Source organism: Plectropomus leopardus, chromosome 9 (genome assembly GCF_026936395.1).
Source record: "Plectropomus leopardus strain MGB_pleo_1.0 chromosome 9, ASM2693639v1, whole genome shotgun sequence".
Taxonomy (NCBI): Eukaryota; Metazoa; Chordata; class Actinopteri; order Perciformes; family Serranidae; genus Plectropomus; species Plectropomus leopardus.
The window spans coordinates 3,307,983-3,332,663 of record NC_142184.1 but is presented as its reverse complement, the minus strand read 5'-3'; the positions used below and the strand labels follow the sequence as shown (position 1 = coordinate 3,332,663).

The window sequence follows — 24,681 nt, the reverse complement described above, 5'->3', positions numbered from 1 at the left end:
GTGGCTTTAGTTCATTGGCTCTTCATTAGAGGCTCCACATCTGGTAAAGGCCTTGCTGGGAACCCTGTTTCAGAATAATGAGGACACACATGCACACACACACATGCACGCACGCATGCACGCACACACATACACGCACACACATACACTCTGCCCTCCACCTGGACCCCTTACCTACACCCACTCACAACCCCAACCCCTCCCAATGAATGCCCACTCACACACATGTATGCACACACACACACACACACACACACACACACACACACACACACACACACACACACACACACACACACCTGTCACCCTGGCCTTCCTCACACACACAGGTAGACAGGCGTCCCGCTTCCTGTCGGCTGGATATTTAACACACTTCACACACATAACAGGTTGTGTCATGTGACGCGGAAACCAAATATTCTTTAAGGCAGCCGTTGACTTCCAGCCTCCCAGTGTGTCTACGCACTGTAGTGTCAGCTGTGAGGCTCCACATGAACGAAAAAACGTTGATACAAGAGATCCGAGCTCCATTAATCAATATTTTTATTTAGAAAAAAAATTATCACAAACTCTGTGGCCCTGCGGAGCATTTTGGCCTCTTTTAGTTCAGCGTTTTAGCTTTAAATTCACTGCATCGTTTAGTCTGAACACTTTATCACCTTCATTTCCAGCAGCAGGCAGCAGAAAGCTTTTATAAGCCGACTGTAAACTACCTGCACAGCACCAAACAGCCGACAGTGTTTCCATTGCAGCTTTTTCGAATCGCCTGGTACACCACCTTATGTGTGCATAAAAACATTTTGTGATAACATGTTTCCATCAGGTGTATTTTATATTCCTGATTTCAGTTTGTGCAATTTTAGGGTTAATGGTTTCACAGACATATTGATGCTGCATCATCACAGCTCATCTCTGCACGCTGAAATCTGTTGACATTTGTCTTTCACTCAGAGTTTTCAGAGTCACACGTTTGTTGCTCTAGTTGGTTGTATGTGTGTCCAGTTGCTCCCGGTGGCAGTTTGATCTGCGGCTGTTGATAACATCTGCTGGAAATCAAAAACAACATGAGAGGCTCAAAGGCTTTTCCAAAAAACAAAAAAAGCGTTCAAGTCATGTTTTGCCAATCATGCCTCAATTCCAGCTTCTCATTTATGAGGATTTGCTGCTCTTCTTGGTGGAAAATGAACTAATTTTCTCTGGCTTTTGGACTGGTGGTCAAATAGAAAGTTATTAAAAGGCTTTGAGGGCTTTAGGAGAATTTGTTTCCAGTATTTTCGGAAATTATAAAACTTTTGGTTTTGCTATATCACCCAGCTCTTGTTCTTATCTAATTCATCACCAAACTGCTTATTTTAGGCTGCAAATCCTGAGCAGCCTGTCTCATAATGAACCTTTGACTACTCTATCTAATATCCTCCATTGTTTCTTGCTTGTTTTTTTTTTATCTTCATGTGGACAAAATATTAGAAACTGAATGTCTTTGTGCGCGCTGTAGGTCCTTCTGGACTGTCTTCAAGAGGTGTAATAATAATGATCTTTATTTGTAAAGAACCTTATATACATAAATTACAGTTTAAAGTGCTTTACATGCAAGAGTGATAACATTTAATTTATTTTATTTTATCTATCTATCATTATATCTTTATATATATATATATATATATATTAGTGCTGGGCCGTTAACGGTGTTAACGTGCTGCGTTCGCTGGATTCTTATCGCGCGATAAGGAAATTATCGCGCGATAAACTATTCACTAAGTTGGGTCTATACAGTGAGCAAGGCACCAATTTCACTTTGTTGTTTAAGCGCGGATGTATACCTGGTCGAATTACGCGGAGGGGGCGCGAACAAGGCGGAAGCTGGTCTGCCTGAGTGACCGGAGTGATTGGCTCAAGCCGTGTCACAAAGCTGCTGACCGTTAATGGTCTTCTTCATGACCTCTAATGTAGGCCCACAGTTCGGTTAGGGTCATGTTATCAGAGGCTGCGCCCTCTGCTGTTCATTCCAGTTAGCAGGAAAAAGCTTTTTCCACATGGAGACAGAACCTGTGCTCCTAAATGTCTGTGTTTAACAAAATAAAAAAAAGTTAAACACCAAAGTAAATCTTATGGAACATTATTTTTCTTTACCAAATATTATAGTAGAACAGCTTTCTCAAGCAGTTTGTGATGCATTTTCATCATTTAGATAGATAGATATTATTTTGAATGTCTTTGGCAAAATTCAAATCTATAATTTTAATCTAGATTAATCTAGATTAACTACAGGATTGCAGTGAGATTAATCTAGATTAAAAAAATTAATCTATGCCCAGCACAAATATATATATATATATATATACACACACACAAATTATTTTTCTTTTGAGTGACCATGAACTCTGGTGTGTGTGTGTGTGTGTGTGTTTGTCTTTAGTTCAGCAGCACTTCCCCTGAGCCTCACACTTTGTTCTCTCAATTATTGCTAGAAACCCTCTAATGCACACACACAACCTGTTGCAGAAAATATGCTATCTACCCACACACACACACACACACACACACACACACACACACACACACACACACACACACACAATCCAACTTTCCCCAACACCCATATAGAAGCACACACACACACACACACACAAACCTGCCCTTTAAGGTCACCTCTCATTGGTTACCATGGTAATAGCAGGCTTCACCATGTGCTGTAGTTTGGAACGTGTGTGTCTGTGTGTGTGTGCGTGTGTGTGAGATGCACCACCTGTTGTTATCCACTCACTCAGATTGAGTCCTCTGTGCAGGTAGCGACGCCCTCCCCCCTCTATCCGTCTCTCTGGTGGTCCTCCTCTCTCCTCCGTCTCCTTCTTCCTCCTTTGTTCCCGCTCCTCTCTCTCTCCTCTATACTTCCTTTCACGCTGCCTGTTCAAGGTGGGAAAATCACGCTGTTGTGCCGTTCTCTATGAAAGGTACGATCATGGAAGAAGGGTCAGAGTTGTGTCTCCTTTGAGCTTGCAGCGCTGAATCAGTGTCCATATCAACAGGACAGCCGGCAGGATGGGATTATGGGTAGGACGGGTGTGAAATTTTGAATGTGCGTTATATGTGCGACCCACTGCAGGATATTTAAAAAGCAGTTGTTCGCAGAAGAGCCTGACCGCTTCTGGATTTTTGGGGATGATTCCAATATTGGAGAGTAAAAATTCCAATGTTGATATAAACAATAATATATATATTTTTTGCAACATTCGTATGCCTTTCACAAGTATTTAATTGTTTGGAGCAATTTGTTTTGATTTCTGTCAAAAACACGTTATAAAGGCAGTGAGCCACTTAAATGTTTGAAAAATTGATAGAAATTAGTAGATTTAGAATTTTATTTTTTAAAGTTAGGAAAAAATGTCTAGGAGAAAGACAAAGCTAAGAAATATATAAAATTATAATTCCATATTTGAAATTATGTTACAAAAAGATTTTAAAAATTTTGAATTGATTCTAATAGGTCATTTCTAGATTTTAATTTTTTTATTTCTGTCTTTCTTTCTTTCTCTATTTTTTACTTTTTTAATTTTCAGGTACTCATTTTTCTTTGCTTATTGCATTTTTTCAATATTTTTTAAAGAAATAAAGCCTTTTTTTCTGAGGTTTGAAAGGGTTAATTAATATTTGTCACAAAGATATTTCACGGAGGCAGGATATTTTACAGTTAAACAATAAACTTTATTGTGAGTAACAGGGAGAGGAAATAGGTAGGTGACTTTATTTGCACCTGTAGGTAGATTTGAAATGATTGTTTTGCCATTTTATTTTTTAGTAAGGACTGCTGTTGCTTAAGTTTTATCTCACACTGGAGGCTGACACCATTGCAATAAAATGCCCTCCTGTCACGTCTCTTTAGCTTCAGCGTTGACGGCATGCTGTCTAAAATCACACAGACAATTGCAGCCATTTGGTTCTGTGTAAAAATGCAAAGGCGGCATAAAGACGGGACTTTTTAGCGGTCCTATAGCGTGATTTCTGTTTAACATGGGCGAGAGTAGTCTCACCTTCAGGGAGGGATCGGAGGTCGAAACAGTTGATGAAACAATGTCTGTATAAACAGGAGAGCCAGCAGGAGGTATCATGGGTGGCACAGGTGCGACATTTTGACGATATCTTATGTGAAAACGGACAATCTCTATGTAGAAAAGGGCTTTTGTCTCACTGTTCCTCTCTCTTTGTTTTTTTTGTCTAAAAAACAAACACACACATTCACTTTCCCACCCTGTCCAGTCCCTCTTTCTGCTGAGACACACCTCACACTCCCCCACAGCCTTGTGGGAAAAAAGGTGGTTCCCAAGACTTCCTGGTATTCCCATGATGTTGTTGTGTGTGAGAGAGAGACATACGCAGAGAGACAGAGACAGAGAGAAAAAGAGCTCTGTCCTCTGGGAAGTTTGGTTAACATACAGCAGGTGTAGGAGTGTAATTCAGGGCTGCTCAGTCATTTAAATATAATTACACATCATGACTTTGTTTCACACCATTAAACATCAGAGGAAATTGGCATGTTGGCAACACAAACACATGTCATTATGTTTTAAATATCTACAGCAGCTAAATGCCCTCTAATGACACGAATTTTACTCCATCAATGTTCTGATTTTACACCTTCACATCATGTCTGACAACAATTACCAATTAACAGTCACCTGGAAAAGTGTGAAGGGTGTGATGTAATGCAGTTACATTATATTACCTATGGACACAGATGGGCACTATTTCATTTACATCTAATTAAAATACATGTTTAATTCATTTTAATTGTTTTGTCATTTGCATTTTGATTGACATAGAAAAATAAGATGTACTTTGTAACAGAACGCTATAAGAGCTTTTATTTGTGTATTTAAATACTTAAACTGCATTATTTATGTCATTTTACTCTCAAATATCACACTTTTTTGTCCCCTGGTAAAATTGTCTTTCTGTCTGTCTTTTTCCGAGATGTATTGTTTACAAAGTTAATGTTTATTTTGAGTGACAGAAACCACCCAGCATGCATCACTGCATTTACAGCCTCCAACCCTGAAGATATGGGAAATTAGAAGAGCTTATCCTTTTTCAATGTAGGGAGGTAACGTGAGATCCATATTTAGGCTACTAACTGACTAATTTTTTTTGCGACCTCAGTCTGAACATGCATATCGGAAGTCACGTGACTTTTATGTCACTCACAGATGGGTCAGTCTTAAATTTGGTTAGAAATGATCATGAAAAGCTCTGAAAAGCATTAAATTGAAGTGTCTGATACCTGTTTACACCTGGTCTTTCCACGGGAGTCTTGTGTAGCGTCGCTGACAGAAAAGTAGTCTTTGCCTTGACATCCTCAAATTTTGGACAAAATCTGTTACAGTGACGTTGGTTGTCTCATTTCCCAATTATTTCTCACTCCGACTGTTCATCTGTGTAGAAGCCACTGCTCCACAAAAATACATATTTAAAAAAATATGGCACTTTTTCTTCTCATTATCATCTTCTCACAAATTCACATCAAGTTCAATGAAACTGTGAACGATGACTTTAGTGACCACCGTGTTTATTTCTGTACAAAAGCATGCTGCGTGTGACCATTTTATCTTTCTTTTGCAGGTGCAGGTCAGTTCAGGACCTGTAAAAAACTGTAATCTGATATTTTAAAAAATAATGTGAATGTGAATGGGATGTAAGTAATAATAATCTGAATTTAGCACTGAGACCTGCAGTGTTAATGTAGCCTTAGATAACCTCGAGAGCGCATTGTGAAACGAGCCTCTGTTGATTGCGGTTGTGATAAATAGTTGTAAGTCAACTCAACTTTCAAAATCCATCACCAACTCAGCCTGTGAGAGCACTCGTCTTGTGTTTTATGTGCAGGAGGCGAAGAGTTAATGTTCAAATAAGCCAGAAAGTTCCATCTGCAGTATGTTTGAAACACTTGCCAAAAAAATTTAGCATATTAACTTTACTGCCTGTAATCCTGCAGACGAATGATCAGAGCGCTGCAGCAGAATACACATGAATAGATTAATATCTGTAATCATGCAGCTTTAATCTGCATCAATGAGTCCTCTGATCTCAAATATTAAAGACACTCTGCTCACAAGTTCACTTCACAGCGACTCCTCGTCAGCAGAGTTTCTGTAAATTACAGATGACTCATAATTTCAACAGAAAACTGTAACTGAGCTTTTGATAGTCGAGAGTAAAGACAAGAGTCAGTGACTCAGTTTTCATTTGTAACGAACGTCCTTGTTTTCATTTTCTACTCGTGGCAAAGTGAGAAAATAGTCCTGCAGTGCCAGCCTGCAGGTCTCACAGTCTAAAGAGAGGGAAGCAATACTGCCACTTTTAATTAGAATTACTATTCATTTTTAGTAGTTTTAACTTATTTTTGTTATTTTTAGATTTCATCTCAAGTTAAAGATTGTCTTTTCAGCCAAGCCATGTAGTTTTTTTTCTGCATCTGAAGTGTATAATGATAATTATAATTATAATGATAATAATAATAATAATAATAATAATAATTATAATAATATATTGTATTTTATTTTAGAGACTAGATTTGCACAGACATCATTACAAATAGAAGCTGGGCTACAACTAACAATTTATATTCTAATTATTTTTTTTCAATTATTTAATTAAATTCTCTGAAAATATTGAATATGCCACAAAATAACTTCCAAGAACTAAACTTTTGTCAGAGTAGTAATACAAAACCTAAATGTTTTCAGTTTATAGTGAAATAAAACACTGAAAAGCAGCAAATTCACATAAGTGAAAAACTTTGAGAGAACTTGGTTACCTTTTTACCTTTTTTAAAAAAAAAAAAAAAAGAAACCTGAGATGTCTTTGAAAATGTGGATAGCTGCTGTTAAATAAACGAGTGCCGGACATCCTGGTGAGGTCTGAGTGATCTGGTGATCTCGGTGATCGTTTACACTTATAATCACGGGTAGAAACACACTCACTGTCCTCATGTCTCCTGTCCGTCTTTACTTTTGAATAAAGGCCAAAAACTCAAAGTGTCTCCCCCTCTGTCTCCAGTGTGTGGACGGAGTATCGGGGGTCGACTCGTCCCTGAAGCGCGTGGCGGTGGTGGAGGATTTCTTCGACATCATCTATGCGATGCACGTGGAGATCAGCACGGACCCCGGCAAAGCCCCGAAACACGCTGGCCAGAAGAAGACCTACAAAGCTGTAAGAAAATCACTTCACGTTAACATTTAAACCACATGATGACAGTGCTGATTTGTGTACGACAGCTTCTACTTTTGTTCTGAATTTGGATTCTTTCTGGTTTCTTGATGTCATCTTTTTGTCTTTCACTCTCACTTTGTCTCGTCTGTCTCCTCCTTGAAGTTTTCACGCCTCTGTGTGTCCTGTGTCTCGGGCCGCCCTCTGACCTCGACCCCACAGAGACTATTCTGTCTTTCGTAACTTGTGTTGTCTGTTGCCTAACAGTCTGTCCTCTCTCTCTGTTTATCTCTCTTCCTCTTCTTTTGGGCTTCATTCCTCTTTTACAGTCTCTGGTATTTAAAAAAACACAAAAAAAAGCAAAAAAGAAAGTTTCAGTTTCGGCTCAGGTGGATTTCACTCTGAATCTTTCTGAAACGAAACTAACAGACACATGCAGTCAGTTTCTACTTTCACCTTTTTTATATAAAGGTGTTATTTTTTTAGTAGAGCTGATTTAGTCGATGAACTCATCAATCAACAGAAAAACAATTGGCAACAATTTTCAGTTTTTCAGTTTCTTCAGAATGACTAAACAATGCATGCAGTAATATTCTCTTAAATTTCTCTCATATTTTCACTTAATTTTCTGATAAGAAAAAATATAAGAGAAGTCAACTCCAGATGCACCAAACGCTCTTAACCACCCAAATTTGTTTAAGACTCTGGCACATGAACAAAACTGGAGAGATGACACAAAAAAAAGTTGTAATAGGATAAAATAAAAAATATATGAAAAATTAAATTCAACATTAGTGAAACTGATGTAGGTCTACTGTTAAATAAACGCAAACAGAGTAAATATAATTTCAGGTAAATGCATCAAAGTGTTAAAGTAAAAGTACACGTGCAAAAAGGTTTAAATTAATCTAATGAATCAAAATAATTCAAATTATTAAGTCCTCATACATACATTTTACATGCATTTTATATGAGAAGCTGGGACCATGAAATGTTTTTTTTGCGTGAAAAATGACTTAAACAATGAAAAAAACAGTTGCCAGTTAATTATTAACTGATTAAAGTATTTGACTAATCAGGAGAAATTACAGCTGATTGTAATCTGTAATCCTCACTGCTAGAAACCACTAAATCCCCCAAATCTTACACACTAGACCTTAAAAAAATCCTTATTTTTTTTCCTAATATAAAAAAACACCAGCATAAATAAAGACAGCATTTGAAATAGTAACATCAGAGAGATAAAAAATAAGAAACTCCAGTAAATACATTTTTTGAAACAGCAGTTTTATAGGTCACAGATGTCTTCATCTGACAGCGTGTGAACGTGCGCGCCCTCGTTATCACATCACTGTTATTCAAGAATTTCTTCACCATTCCAGCTTTTTATTTCATTAATTTGATTCCCTGACCTTTTCCTTATTTCCTTTAGTTTCATCTCACTATCCTTGACTATATTAATTATCCTAAACATAATTCAAGCTAAGTTATAAATGCACCATCATACTGTTGTTGAGGATGGGGGCAGATAGGTCTTAAAGATTTTGAGTTTTGGGGTTTATATAAAGCTGAGAGTGATGGAGCGTCTCTGCTCTGGTGACACTGCCCTCTTTTGGTGAAATGGAGTAAGTGCAGCTTCCACAGATTTGTGTTTGCAGAGTTATGAGGCTCTAATAACTGAGTGTTTCACTTTTCTGAAATTTCTCTCCTTCCTCTAAATTTATTACCAATCTGTATTTATCATTTTCCTTTTGATTTTCATTTCAAAAAATGACACAGAAATATTAGGTTTGGCCTATCAGACTGTCTTCTGTGTCCTTCTGCATCTATATATAGTGTTTTTTGTGAGCGCTTTTTTATTAAGTGATGTGCACAGTATAAGAATAAATCATATATACATAGCTGCATCTCATCCATATGCAGCCATATGTTTCACACATTTTGCAGGTTTTGATAATACAGAAAGAAAGTTAACCTTTTATATAACCCTCCCCTTATCTCCCTCCCTGGCTGGCTTATGATTAAAAAAATAAGATAAAATGAAATAATTGTAAATCAGTAATTACACAAATAAATACATAATAACGATACTTAAACAAGCACGAGGAAAGGGTGAATGATTATGAAATACTCGCTTTAACTATACTGTATATACAGTATAGTTAAAGCGAGTATTATTAACTACACTGTATATACAGTATAGTTAAAGCGAGTATTATTAACTACACTGTATATACAGTATAGTTAAAGCGAGTATTATTAACTATACTGTATATACAGTATAGTTAAAGCCAGAAGCTGGTCTGAGTGCCACCAAAGGCTGGGAGTGACATTTGCGTTTGCTTTACCCCCTCTGTCACTCTCTCATACAAACACACACACACACAAACACACACACACACACACTCACACTGCTGCATACACAGCAACCCCCCATCCACCCACGCTGGCTATTTTCCACCCTTCCTCCTCTCCTCTTTTGTGTCTTTGTGCGTCTCTTCCAGAGTAAATGTTTGATTTATGCACACGCACATTCAAACACACCCACTAATTTATAGACCGCATATCCTCACCGTCACTGAGGAGTGCGGCGACTCTTTAAAAAAAATAAAAATAAATAAATGATGATAAAAAAAAATCCATCTTTAAATGCTTTGAGAGAAGCAGGTAATGAAGGCATTTCTTTACATTCTGGGATGAGGTTTGAAATGTAGACAACATGGCCTGAATGATAAGGAGTGATGACATGAAATGTTTTAGTGGTTTAATAATCAGCTGTAAATATTGGATTTTAGCGTCAGACTGTAGTTGATTTTGTCCACATCACTTTGTAAAGTAAGATTACGGTGTAGCACTCGAGCACTTCTCATCACAGCTGTTAAGTCATTCAGAGAAATATAGGACATTAAATGACACGAATTTACCTTAACATGACATTAAAATGCATCACACGAACTTTGACCATGAGGGAGAAAATAACTCAGTGGAAAAAGCTTTTAAATAATATTTGATAGTGGCAATAGTGCCCGCTTCAGCGCACGGACATGTCCGACAGCCTGCTCTAGCGCGCAGACATATCCGACAGCCCGCTCTACTGCACGGACATGTCCGACAGCTCTAGCGCGCGGACACATCTGACAGCCCTCTCCAGCGCGTGGGCATGTGCGACAGCCCGCTCTACTGCACGGACATGTCCGACAGCTCTAGCTCGTGGACACGTCTGACAGCCCTCTCCAGCGCGTGGGCATGTGCGACAGCCCGCTCTACTGCGTTGACATGTCCGACAATCCACTCCAGCGCGCGGATATGTCGGACAGCCCGCTTTAACTGGAGCAGTTGTACAAACTGTCTCACTCCTGCAAGGTTTTCCAACAAAACACCTGTCATTGCGTGCCAGCCAATATGCACGGAGGTGGCTATTAATAGCGCCCATACCACTGATTTATCACATGTACCTGTAAGCCAGGCATGACCAACTGGATCCGGACCAAACCTTCGTCCTGTCGGGACATGTTGTAATAAAATGTAAGAATGAGAACAATATTGTTTAAGGAGCAGTGCTGAGCAATTCAGTAATAATACTTTGTTACATTACACCACTGATAAAAATAACTATGCACTTTAATCAATTTATATTGAAATTTTAACTTTAAATCACTGCAAATGTTTGTATCTTAAATGCAGATTTTAATGATTATGAATTATGGAGACCAGGAAAGTGACAGGTGGAAATAAATCATGTACAATAAATGCGGTCTGCAGCTCCGTGTGCTCTTTGCCTCAGTCCAGACATCACCATCACACAGCTCTTTGTATCATCATCAGTGCTTTCAGAAACAAGAGAAAGAGTTTTAACAACTCTCTGTCTCGCTGGTGTCTCTGTCTCAGATCGCCGAGACGTACGCCTTCCTGCCCAGGGAGGCGGTGACTCGCTTCCTGATGAGCTGTGGAGAGTGTCAGAAGAGGATGCACATCAGCACCACCGGACAGGACTACAAAGGTACAAACACACAACACTGCAGCAAATGTTCGAGTCGGTGATCCCTCTCGTTTCTCACTTTGAGCCTGAAGACTTTTATGCAGCACAAACTGTAGCAAACACCTCGGCAGAATCATTAATGATCTCACTACTGTTTCAATGATCATTTATTATAAAGTGCATTATAATTACCCTCTGCTGTGTGTCCCTGAGTGGAATGCACTTTTTACTTTTTACTAACAGTGTGATTTATCACATTTTGTTGCAAAAAAAAAATCTTCCTGTTAGTGTTGACACCAATGAATTCTGGCTTATTAGTTTCTTTATTCTCTCTTTATTAACCATAAAGTGAATTACTGTCTGTTAAACAGGGAATACACATTAAATGAATGTAACTGGGCACTGAAGAGAAACTCTGCCGACATCAAAGTCTGTTTGTATATGACCAAAAAGGAGGAAAGGGTTAATTAGTTTTGTCAGTAAGTCATAACCAAAACAAAACAAAACAAAAAAACAAGGCTCATGAGGCAGGTTTCCATTAACCGTTTTTCTTAAACGTGGTTTAAGAAGAAATGAAATAGAAGTCACATAACATTCAATCTAAACGCAGTTAACTCGTAATTGTGTTACATTAACATTTCTAAATTATTGCTTAAATTTTTCAGCCTGTAATGGAAACCCACGTAGGTTTTGGTAGGAGAGTTCTTTTAGTTTGAACATATTTGTGCTTATTGACTGATATTTTAGATTTCCTTTTGAGGAAAATAGTGTTTTTAAACCTCTATGCCTTAAACTGATACTCACCACGAGATTTGCCTATAAAGGCGAAGCAGACGCAGACTCACTTCAGACTCTACCAGAAAGAATCAAAGATTTTTCTTGTGCTTTCTTTGCTTGCGTTGTCGTTACAGTAGTTCAGTTTTAGTCTTGAATTGTGTCTAATGTTTCACTAATGAGCAAAATTAAGCTCCATTAGCGTGAGATCACCTGTCAAAGTCGACACGAGCAGATGACAGAAGATGAGAGATATTAACACTGTAAAATGCTAAACTATTTTCACTTGTGGTTCTTTTCTTGCGCTTTCTTCGCCACTTAATTCCACTTCAGTTTAACTTGGTTTAACACTCTGTCTTGGCATGAAACTGAAATCCAATACTGGCAAAGAAAATATGAGATCTCGTCTCCGTTCGCTGTTTTTCTTTCTCTGCATCTCCATCAAAGGAACCCGTCCTGTCTCTCACTCTTCTCCTGCTTTCAGCTCGTCCTCATTGTAATCACTCTTTTTGTTCACCTTCTTTCTCTGAAATGTCTTTCAATTAGAGTCCCTCTCACCTTCTTTCTTCCTTCCCCTCGCTTGTCTCTCACACATATTTGCCGCCCCGCATCTTGGCAACGTTGTCAACACATTATCTGAATGTAAAGAGGGAAAAAAGGAAAATAAAATCTGGCAGATTGAAAAACAGACAGATTTTCTGCAAAACACTCCACTTTAGTCGCACTGAATGCCAAAACTTTTTTGAAGTTATTACTGATCTTTACATTTTTTTGTTTTTTTTTCCACAAAGTTTTAATATTTACAATTTTAAAATTCAAATATTGATTGTTATCCCCAGATTTGTCTTCCTGTGAAGGTGATAATGCGACACAAATCTGGGAGGAAGCAGGGGGTTTGTTTTCAATGAGAAACAGAAAACGTGTGAAATGTTGAATAAACAGGTTTCGCGTCTGTTTTTAAAGCTGAAATATGCATCGTTTCTGCGTGAGATAAAAGGCGTGTTGTTACAGTAGTCCTGCCTTCCTCGTGCCGACACACCTGTCAGTCATGCCGATGAGCAGCTTTGTGGCTGAGCTGAGCAGCTTCTGTGAAGTCTCTGCAGGATCTATACCAGAGACAATTAAAGATAAAACTGATGGTTTTAGATGTTTCCCAGTCTTTCCTTCATTCCACAGAAAATGATACTCAGCTGAATGTGAAGATGTAAAGCAGGTTTGACGTAACAGATTTAAAAACAGGCCAATGTGGAGAACGCGCTCTGTTTGTTATGGAGGTACGTTGCTATCACGCTAGAAAAAGAAAAACAGATCCGCATCATGTTATGTGAAAAGTTTATGGTTACGTAAAGATGTTCTCACATTATTTATCACATTATCTATCTTTAATTTATCTTATTTTCTTGGGTGAACAAAATCGTTTTTATTTTGTTATAACGTGAAATGTTTCATGTTATAATCTGATGACTTATTGTTGCAGACCGAGGCCGGCTCGCCGTTATTGTCACTAAAACAAGGATACTGAACTTGACCATACATGTATCTAGGATTTTAGGATGTTTGAAGGATTGTAGGACATCTCTTGAATTTGAGGACGTTTCTAGGGTTTACAAGATTTTGTAGATTTAATTAATTTTTTTAAAAAAAGCTAGGGAAAATGGCTGATAGAAGTGGCAGAATTATCATTATTTTAATTTTTGGGTCATTTTTCCAGTGTTTCTCATTGCCTTTTACTTTTTAAAAGATATCAAGGTCTCAGCTTGTATTGAATACTTTAACCCTTTGAAAGCTGAGCAAATTGTCTTGATTTCTTTCTAAAACATGGGAGGAAGATAACAAGAAACTTCACAAGAACACACCAAACTATCATTATTTTTTAAGCATTTGTTTTCTTCTTTTATTTTTCAGGTCAATTCCTTGTTTTCAGTTGTTTTTTTACTTTTCTTTTCTTTTTTCATTAATTCTGTGGTCATTTCTAAAAATATTTTACTAATTTATTGCTAATTTTTTAGTCATTTCCTCTTGAGTTTGTTTTTGCCGTCCACCCATGTTTTTAAAAGATATCAGTTTGCTCAGAGGGTTAAGGAGCTATCAGACTCCTCTGTGTATTTTTTTGTAATAACATGTATATGAAATGTAAAAAAAGTGAAATTCAATGATACCCTCAGTCTTTCAGCAGAAAATATAGTTAAAGTATCTCAGCTCGGACGTTTTTAGCTGCCAGCCGAAAGACAAGATGCTGACATGTATTTTACATCCTCCTCCTCTGCCCCCCCCCCCACACCACACACACACACACACACACACACACACGTACACACGTTATATATGTTCAGAAACTACTGGCACCCTGAAGGCCCCCTCCCCGCCTTTCTCCACACTCCCATCCCTCCCCCATCCCTCCTCCTGCTCATCCCTCCATCCCCCCTCCAGCTGTTCGTCTCTGCTCTCTCCTCCAAGCTTCCCACCCACCATCTCGCTCCCAGCTCCTCTTCTGTTTCCCATCATCCCCCTCTGCTGCTCCAAGCTTCCTGTCCCATCCCTGCAGTCCTCGCCACCACATCCTCCTTCCCCTATACCGCCCCCTCTACCCGTCCCCATAACCTCCGTCCATCCCTCCCCCCCGGTTTTTCCTCCACGTCCCTCATTAAACAGAGGAGTCATTGGAGTGTCCTGTCTCTCTCCTCAATTAGCCAAATTAATGGCTTTTAACAAAGAAAATGGCCCAGGAAACGAGCTCATTTTCCACAGAGTCGGGGGAGAGAGGGAGAAAGAGCCGGCGCTGGTGGGAGGGGCCGGAGAGGAGATCTCAGTACAGGGTGTAAAGAGTGAAATGTAGGAGAAGAAATGAGAGGAGGACAAAAGGAGACAGAGAAGATGAGGGGTGAGAGGGGAGTCCTGGCAGAGAAAAGTTATCCTCAGTGTTACATATCCAAATTTTCGTATTCGTATTCTTATTTTGCTTATTTCAAAGAATAACAATTGTTTTTTCCTCAATCAAAGCTTACGGCAACATTTTTCATATACTTTGACAGCATCACATAGCCTATTGATTTAACTGATAATGATTTCACATGTTCAGTTAGATTCTTAACGATTGATTGATTTTCGATTAATTGTTATCGTCCCTACACAGAACCAAACGACAGCAGCCTCCAATGTGTGATTTTAGACAGCATGCCGGCATCGTGGAATCAAAAGAGGCGTGATGGTTGTGACATGTGACCCCATTAAAGGGTTTTTATGCCTCCACGCAGAAGATTATGTTTTCGAGTTGTCGGTCCGTACGACTGTACGTCCAGCAAATTCTTTTGAACACTGTATTTCAAGAACGCTTCACTTGGACTCAGCGTGAGCTGATTAGATTTTAGTAATCATAGCTCAAAGGTCAAGGTCCCTGTGACCTCGTCTGTGTCATTCTTGTGAACGAAGGCAATTCCTTCAAATCTGGCACAAATGTTCCAGCGAACTCAAGGACGAACTGATTAGATTTGGCGGTCAAAGGATAAAGGTCATGGTGACCATGCAGTTGTCTCATTCTTATGAAAGCAATATCTCAAGAACACCTTAAGGGAACTTCTTCAGATGACATTTTGGTGCTGTTACTGCCTTCCCTGGCAGCTTCAAAGTGAGACAACTTGGCCCCCCATTTCATGGCCGTACCTCTAATACAGAACAGCGAGGCGGCATAACGGCGAATATTCCCAGCTTGAAGAGGCAGCGTCAAAGGGGCTCCCTCTCTTTTTATATGTGAATCAAAACAAACTGTTTCTCTGTGTGTTTGGATCAGCTGGTCACTGATTTTAAAACAATGAAAAGGAAACATCATGAAATGAAATATGAAGATGTGATGTTTCCACAGAACGTAGAAGTTAATTAATTACAAGATGAAATAAGCTGTGCAAACAATCACACACACGCACACACACACACACACACACACACAGAGTAATGACAGCAGCCGTGATACCTCAGCTCAGTGTGTGTGTGTGTGTGTGTGTGTGTGTGTGTTGTACCTTCACTGGATGCCACTCAGAGAGAGAGAGCAGCTAATTGCCTTCCAACCCTGTGGGGGTTCGGCCTCTTCCCGACGTGCATGCACACACACGCACACACATGCACACACACACACACACACACACACACACACACACACGACCTCAGCCCTCTTTATCGCCACACTGAAGTGACTCCCACTAAAGTTCAGCTGTGAATTATTAAATGCAATTAATCAGCGTGGACCAGGGCCATGTTTAATTGACACAGGCAGCAGGCTCACTCTGTGTGTGTGTGTGTGTGTGTGTGTGAATGCGTGTGTGTGGGTGTAGGTTAGCAGAAGACTTTGCTTTCTTTAAGATGAAAAAAACAAAAATATGTTGTTTTTTTTGTCAAAAAAACAAAATTTTCAGCTAAACCAGAGTGCATCTGTGTTTGCATCACAGTGTCAGTGTTATTTCAGTTTATTCTGCTGAGTCATAGAATTTCACAGTCACATTTTCCAGGCCTGGAAAAATCATGGAATTAGTATAAGTCAATGAAAGTTTTGGAAAAGTAAAGTTTTTTGTTGTGGTTTGTATTGAAATTCTTACTGCAGTTTTCAGTGGATAACATTACACTTAATTTTCTGCAGTCCCTCCCTCTCTTCATGCCAGCCAGCAGAAATGCTGTTTAAATAGAGTTTGAATCTGATACGTTTGAGAAACAGCCGACGAGTAGCACGAGAGGTTTTTGTTAGAATGAGTCCTTGAAAATTCATAGACAAGTTTTAAAATGTCGCTCATGTGTGGGAACTTTGATATTTATTAAATGTCAGCTCGTTCTGAAAGAGTTATCACTCACGTCAAAGGATGGGGGGGTTTAGCTTGCTGAATAGATTGTAAAACCCTTTGAGCCAAATTTCTAATTTTGGGCTTTCTAAGTAAAATTGATTTGACTTAAACCGTTTGCAGAACAATGTTAGAGGACAGAAGCTCAAAACGAACAGTCATTTATCTACAGCTTAATTCTCCTGAAGAATATTGAAAGAAGCAAAGAAAAAGAAAGAAAGAAAAGTAACAGAACAAAAAAAGGAAATGACCTAAAAGTGTGCTAAAATAAAATAACATAAAACAATAATCAATACAAATAATGAAAAAAAATATATATGTATCTCTGTAACCCATTTTTTAAAATATTTAATCATATTAAATATAACTTTAATTGTCTTGATATTTGTCTCTTGTTAATGATTCTCTTTTTCAGATTATTTTCTTGTCACCTTTCACAATATTTTGGCAGTTTTCAGGACATTTCATGCCAAGTTGTGGACTGCATTTCCCATTATTTATGTTTTTGTTTTTTTTTATTTAATCAAACGAGGGGCGGGCTCTAGCTCAGTGAGGAGAGCGTCGCCTCATGTAGGCTGAGCGCTTTGCAGCAGCCCGGTTTCGATTCTTGTGGCCTGTGGCCCTTTGCTGCATGTCATCCTTATTCTATCTGCCCCTTTCCTTTCACTTTCTCATCACTTCATCATCTTATCATAAAAGCGATAAAAGCCAATAAATAAATAAATAAACAAATCAAAATAAATCAAACCAATTTGCTCTGATTTCAGAGGTTTACATACTTGGGCCAGGCCTCTGAATGCTGTACACGAAAACTGGTTTTGTTTTCAAAGGGTTAAAACACCTGCAACCCTTTCTGATTTATCGCCTCAGTTCAGATTATGATAAAAAAATAATTTAAAAACACTTAATATGAACCACCTCATACAACACCACTACACAATTGGCTTTAAAAAAACCCAAAACACACAATTTTGCACTTTTTTTTTTTAAACGTCTTTGTCCCAGATCACAGTTGTCCTGATCGCTCAGGGGTCCGGAGCCTCATGTTGAAAACCGTGCAGCAGCTTTGTGTCACATAATCAGTCAGTTATCACAGTCTGTCCCTCTCTGGAGAACACACTCTCTCTTTCTCCTGTCTCATACAAGACTATCAATCACCAATCAATGATGACCGTCCTGTCTATTCTGCTAAGCCTTATTGATCTCTTGCCCTGTATTCATGTCCATTCTGTGGACGCTGCGGATGTTAGATGCGTCCTTTACGAGGTCAGGAGATAAATGGCTGAAAGCAGAGGCAGAGGAGAAAAGTCTGCGTGATTGAGAGATTGTGTGGTTTGTTTTGTGCCTTTATTTCCTTTCTTTCCTTATAAAATGTTGGTGTGAAGAGAAAAGAGGCTTTTGTAGTAACAGAGAGAGACATTTGTACCTTTGGTTTATATTATAACTGAGTCTCTCTTTACTTCCTCAAGTCATGTCAGCTTTAGTTATAAAGGCCAATATCATAAAATAAAAATTTTACTCAAGGAGATTTACGTGTTGCACGGCATAACACTCCCTCTCTGCTTTGACCCTCACTTCAGATAAAGAAAAAGACCTTTAATTCTTTGAAACCTGAGCAAAGCTGATAGGTTTGGGGGGGGGGGGGTAAATAACAATAACAAAAGAAAATAACATAAAAAGTACTGAAATAGTAATAATAATAATGATAGTAATTAAAAAATCCTATTTTTTGGATGACTTTCTAAAAATCACCCCCTCTTTTTTAGAGCTATTTTTAAGGTAATTTTCTTGTCATCTTTTCTTCATTTCTTGCCAAGTTGTTTAGTGCCTTTGTCCTCATGTTTTAGAAATAAATCAAACCAGTCTGCTCAGGCTTCGAAGGCTCAAACAGCTTATGAAACGCATCTGAACACAAGAAAACAGGTTTCAAAGGAAAAAACAGTGAAGCAGCTCAGGAGGGACTTATCTCCCTGGATGGACAGACATGCAACAATGTCCTGTGTAAGAATTAGACCTATAAGTAAAATTAAGGTATAGATAATCTGGATGAGTTTTAGCTAGACTGTAAGAATATGGATCTGGGAGGATGTGAGGCGTCGCCACACGGCCTCCTCTGGATCCTGGGAACCTGCACAGACTACACAAACACACACACATACAGATAATAAGCAACTAACTGAAAGCTGAGCTGAGTTTAAGTTTGGATTTTAAGGCCTGAACTGAGTCAGACTGCCTGTCTTTGTCTGTGCTGCTCTCCAGCTCTAGAGGGTCCTCTAGTGTTGACTGTCCGACAGAGCAGGATAACAGACGCCAGCAACAGTCAGTGGGTCTAAGAAGTCAGCTGTCAGAGATAGATTATATAGATTATATAGATTGAAATAAGATAAAACATAAAATATAATGTGCTTGTGGAAGTGTAAAAGGTTATTTCAAAAAGTGAGATTAGTTCACTCTGACATCTCAGATATGTCGTTGTTTGTTGTCTATACACTGTTAAAATGTTGTTTTACTTTTAAAAAATCTAGGAAAAAATGTAAGCAAATATTACTATAAATCTTAATTCAAGTTTACTTTATATCCAGTTGTTGTTCACTTGAAATTTAGTTATATTTTCTTAGTTTTGTGAAGCTGTTGCAGCTTATAAAATGAGTTTAATTAAATCAGTCTTTCTAAGTTTTAGCAACATCAGTAAACCAAGTTTAAATCTGGTATATATATCTGTATTCCACCAGTTGCAAACTAGCCAGTAATATTCATATTTTCTTAAACATGTAAACAAAATTTCATCCTCTTTGTCATGATCAAGTTAAGTCAGACTAATTTGGTTTACTGACGTTGCCAACACTTACAAAGAACAAGTTCATTCCACCTGTCATTTTAAAGTGGTAACAACTTCACAAAATTAAGTAAATACAGCTAAATTTTGAGTAAAGCTAACAATAAGATATAAAGTTAACCGGAAATAAGACTAATAGTTACATTCTTTTACTTTTTCAGGTGAGAGCAACTTGTCAGATTTGACAGTGTAATGCTGATGCAGATAGTACCGTAAAACTTCAAATAGAGGCCTCGTCCTTTTTAATGGCCGCGTGTGTCGACACATTTTGACAAATAAAGGTCTGGCTCAATTAGAGGCTCGGTCTGGCTGCCATGCAGTTCATTTTTATACAAGATCTTTGGATGTAAGGATAATTTTCCACATACTTTTCACAAAAATTCTTGCTAACCTCTGGGTCATTTCTTCCTCTTTTGTTGCTCATTTCCTTCTTCCCATGTTTTTTAATAGCATACAGCAGATTTTCGCAGGTCTCAAGAGGTGGAATAAATAATTAATTGTATTTTCATCTTTGCTGAGCGAGTTTTGATTGATTTAAATCTTTTTTTTTTTCCTTTTCCCCTCAAGACCATACAAACCAATAAAAGAATAGTGCATTAAAAAAGAAATCTAAAATCTAATGTTAGAAAAGGTTTGTGTAAAAGGAATTAAAACCATATCCCATATAGATGCCTGTCCAAAATATAAGGCTGTTGAGTTCAGTGATTTAAGCAAAAAATAGCATTGGCTATTAACTGAAGTTTCATGGTATTTTGCATATTCCAGTTTGCCGAAAACTGCTGCAGATCCTCCCACGCGCTCTGTGAAAACTCCTTTTTTTCCCACTGCCATGTAAATCACAGGTAAAATAGGGGACAGGTCGTTGTCACTGCTTGATGTTTGTCTTCTCTCTCGTCCTCTCCAGAGAACGACAGGCCGAGCTCTCTGGTTCTGGAGGTGATAGACTACAACATGCCTCTCACCACCACCTACATGAAACACATGAAGCTGCAGTGCATGAGCAACAACAAGGTACGTGAGGTCACTGCGACAGAGCTGCATGTTAAACAGCCCAGATGCGTGCGGAGCCGCATTGTTTCTGAATTTCCGTCTGTGCTGTCAGACAGAAAATGTGTGTTTCTGTTCACCCCGAGACCACAAGAATCTCCTCGAGAGTGGATCATACAGTAAATCTTGACAAACAGGCAGACTCTTTTGTGCACTGAGTATTGAGTAGAGGCGTGTGGGAGGAAACCAGGGGGCCCGCTAATGCTTCGCCTAGGAAGAAACCTCCCACACACCGTCTTGCAATTAAAACACCGTAATGAGAAAAAATACGAGTGTTTTGAGTCTGATAGTCGTGGAGGTCAGTGGACCAAAACCATTTCTTCATATTGAGTATGAGACGGCGCTGTTTGTGTATTCTCTGCACAGAATGTATATTTATCTGGAAACTAATTTATGCCGGTGTCCAAAAATGCAAACAGATGACCTGAAAAATGGTTAGACACGTAGGATGATGTGAAGAAAAACATTTTCTCATGTCTCCAAATCAAAAAGTTTCTAGTAGACCAAATCAGAAGGACTTTTTTTCATTAGTCAGTCTCGAGTTTGTTATCAGTTTATTTCCATTTTTAGAAGATGAATCAATTAAACATTTAGCCCAGAGAATGACATAAACTTAAAATACGTCTTCCAGGAGCAAGTAACAGTCCAAAACCCCAAAATATCCATTGAGCGATTTAATATTCTGCATTGACGCTCGAAAAACAACCCCAACTATTACTTCATCAGCAAAATATGAAGTTTATTGACTCACTAATTACTAATTACTACTCACTGATTTACTCATTGTTTGATCCCCAATATAATGCTACGTCACAATAGTCATGGATAGTAAGTGCACACAGTGAGCTCCTTCACAGTTTCAACCTCCCATCCAAAGAAAGTCACTTCTGCCTCCAAAAAACCAAGATGGCAACGAAATGCTGATCTCGAGCCTTGAAAACGGCGGTCCACAAACCAGTGGGTGACATCACGGCAGCTACATCCTTCATAAATACAATCCATGGTTACAATACTTTGCTTAATGTTTGGTCAGGTTCAGGGAAAGATTGTAGTTTGGGTAAAACAAGTCCTGGTTAAGGTTGCTGTGGTGATGATACTAATAAGTTCAAGTTGGGGAATGACAGTCGTCAAGGAAACAAGGAGGCTTTCTTGATTGCTTGAACAACTTTGTGGCAAATATTTGCTTCAGATGGGGTTGTTTTTACCGTGTTCACGGCTCTTTCTTGTGGTATTCACAAACTCGAAAGTGAAAATGATCCCGGAGTTCGGTAGTTTTAACGTGTTTGCCGACATTTTCCGAAGCAGCAGAGGCTACGGAGGTTCATTTTTCTGTGGATGTTCTCAGTGTTTTTATCTTTTTCCTCTGGTCCTATACACTTTGTATTTCCTGCATTCACTAGCTTGCTGAATATAGGGTTCATCATGACTGTTGCTTCGATTTTTCTTGGGAGGACAGCCTCCATCATATCGATGCAAACTTCGAATATTTCCATTAATTTAAAAAAATGGACCAAAAAATGGTGGTACAAGTAATACAAGTGGTATGTTTTATTTTTTTTATTTAAAGATTATTTTTTGGGCTTTTTCGCCTTTTTTAATAGATGAACATATGCATAAAGAGGGAGAGAAAGAGGGGATGACATGCAGCAAACGGCGGAGGCCAGAATTGAACCCTCAAAGTTCTCCTCACCATGAGCACCAATGGTTTGAGGGCCACCAGAAGCGCCCAAAATACGAGCGAGAGATAACCAGGTAGAGCCAAAATAGAAAAACCAGAATAGATGGCTGATTGTTTCTGTCATCTGTCGCTAAACTGGTACGAGTGTGAAAGTCTGACAGTGTTGCATCTGGAGGCGAAGTCTGCGAGGAAGATCAGCTTTTCTCTTTCTTTTGTGGATCAGTACTGTTGCCCAGCTAGGTAGCTGTGTGTGTGTGTGCATATGCATGTGTAGGGGTGTAGGCATGTGTGGGGGTGTGTGTGTGAGTGTGTGTGCATGTGCATGTGTGGGGGTGTGTGTGTGGGTGTGTGTGTGTGTGTGTGTGTGTGTGTGTGTGTGTGTGGGTGTGTGTGTGTGTGTGTGTGTGTGTGTGTGTGTGTGTGTGTGTGTGTGTGTGTGTGTGTGTGTGTGTGTGTGTGGGTGTGGGGTGGTGATTGGTATATTCTTCATTGTTCTCACACAGCAACACTGCCACTCTACCCTGTACCACTGTGACAATCAGTACCAAGCACTTGCTGTCAGTCAAATTCCCTGTGTGTGTGTGTGTGTGTGTGTGTGTGTGTGTGTGTGTGTGTGTGTGTGTGTCTAGATAACGGCTGGGCGAACAGAGGGTTGAGCTCGTTCCAATTAAGCCAGGCCCCTGAGCGTCGAGTTAATTAGCTGAGGAGAGGGAGAGACACTGAAGTGCCAATTTACACTGGAATGCCAATATATCTGCCTGCCTTTCTGTCTGTCTGTCTGTCCAACACACACACACACACACACACACACACACACACACACACACACGGCATAATGTTAAAACATACAGATAGAACAGCACAGTTGAATTTCAGCCTGCATGCACATTTTTTCAGCCTATCATTGTTGCTGTGAGAAGTTGTAGCTGCAAGAATGAGATGCAGCTGTTTTCTGAGTATTTTGTCTCATAACGTCATTGTTTACACTTGCTCTGTTCTCTGAAATCCAAAATATTTCAACACTGCTGATTTATGCCTCAGTAAATAACACCGTCTTCATCATCTCTCTCTTTGCTGCTTGCTGTTATCTACCAAGCGCTGCTTGATGATGACACAAAATTTCAAAAATTAATTCGTATCCTAAAGATGATGATGTGCATCAGTGTTTTCACTTTGCAATGATGACATTAGATGGTGAATCAAAAAATCAATCAACATCAATGGATTGTCTAATGCAAATACCTGTAAACTTGGTTCAGAAATTATGGACACTAACTTTTTAGCAGCGACTCCGTACGGCGTACGCAGGAGACAGGTGCAAAAAAAAAGGACGACGTGTTTGCTCTGTAGTTTGTATGCTTGGTAATGTTCTTCCAATTAAAAAAAGCACACACATATACTTCAATACATTCACCTCATCCACAATCTCCTCTTGTCTTTTTTTTTTTTTTTAACATTTTCTTCTTTCTCCTCACCCACACACACACACACACACACACACACACACACACACACACACACACACACACACACACACACACACCGTCGCACCTGCAACAACCTAAGTAAAGCTGCTCTAATTAGTTCACACCAACATATCGGCACGGTTCTCATTATCACTCTCATATTAAAATCGAAGAACTAAACTAGCATGTTTTTTTCTACAAGTTTTTTTCCCAATTAAAGCGATCATTGTTGTTCAGGCTGGAGTTGGCAGAAATCTGCAAAAGGCACAAAAAATGTTAAAAAATAACAACCCATCAACCCATTCCTACTGACAAGCATCATGTGACCTATAAAAGCCCAAAAAGTATTTCCACTGCAGTTTGGTGAAATATATCTTTTTACTGTTGCCTGAAATACACCTCATGTGGGAGTAAAAACTATTTTTGTGATAAGTGGAATTTTTTTTTTCCATGTGTGTAAATGACTTGACATTTCTGTACCTGAATTACTCACCTGTTGGTGGATACTTTGGATTAGTGCTCCCCAAAAACTACTCTAACAAGCTTTCTGTTGCTGCCGAATTCTTATGGAAGTCAACTTTTGAAAAGCTGCAGAATTTGTGTTTTTCTTTCACCTCCGAACCACCGAAACACTCGTGTGTCAAACCAGACTGTCTTTTCAATCCTGTAGCGTGAGTTAAGAGTGACGGTGGAGTCTTAGCAGATGGTATAGAATATGTATGTATATTTTGTGTGTGTGTGTGTGTGTGTGTGTGTGTGTGTGTGTGTGTCAGGATGAGACTGTGCTGCAGAAAGATTGTAGTGTTCGGCCCAGAGGAGCAAAAGTACAGACAGGAATAGAGGAACAATGACTCACTCACCTATAGAAATAACATAGG

At 38.9% G+C, this 24,681-nt stretch overlaps 1 protein-coding gene across 1 annotated transcript in view; it reads left to right on the top strand.

Annotated features, from left to right (window-relative positions):
- The window catches only part of LOC121947546 (nucleolar protein 4-like), a 194,629-nt gene that overhangs the window by 35,945 nt on the left and 134,003 nt on the right, over positions 1-24,681 (top strand). The window contains exons 2-4 of the mRNA XM_042492641.2: positions 7,051-7,203; positions 11,089-11,200; positions 20,517-20,623. Coding sequence (XP_042348575.2) covers positions 7,051-7,203; positions 11,089-11,200; positions 20,517-20,623 — 372 coding nt within the window. The remainder of the gene's footprint in view (positions 1-7,050; positions 7,204-11,088; positions 11,201-20,516; positions 20,624-24,681) is intronic.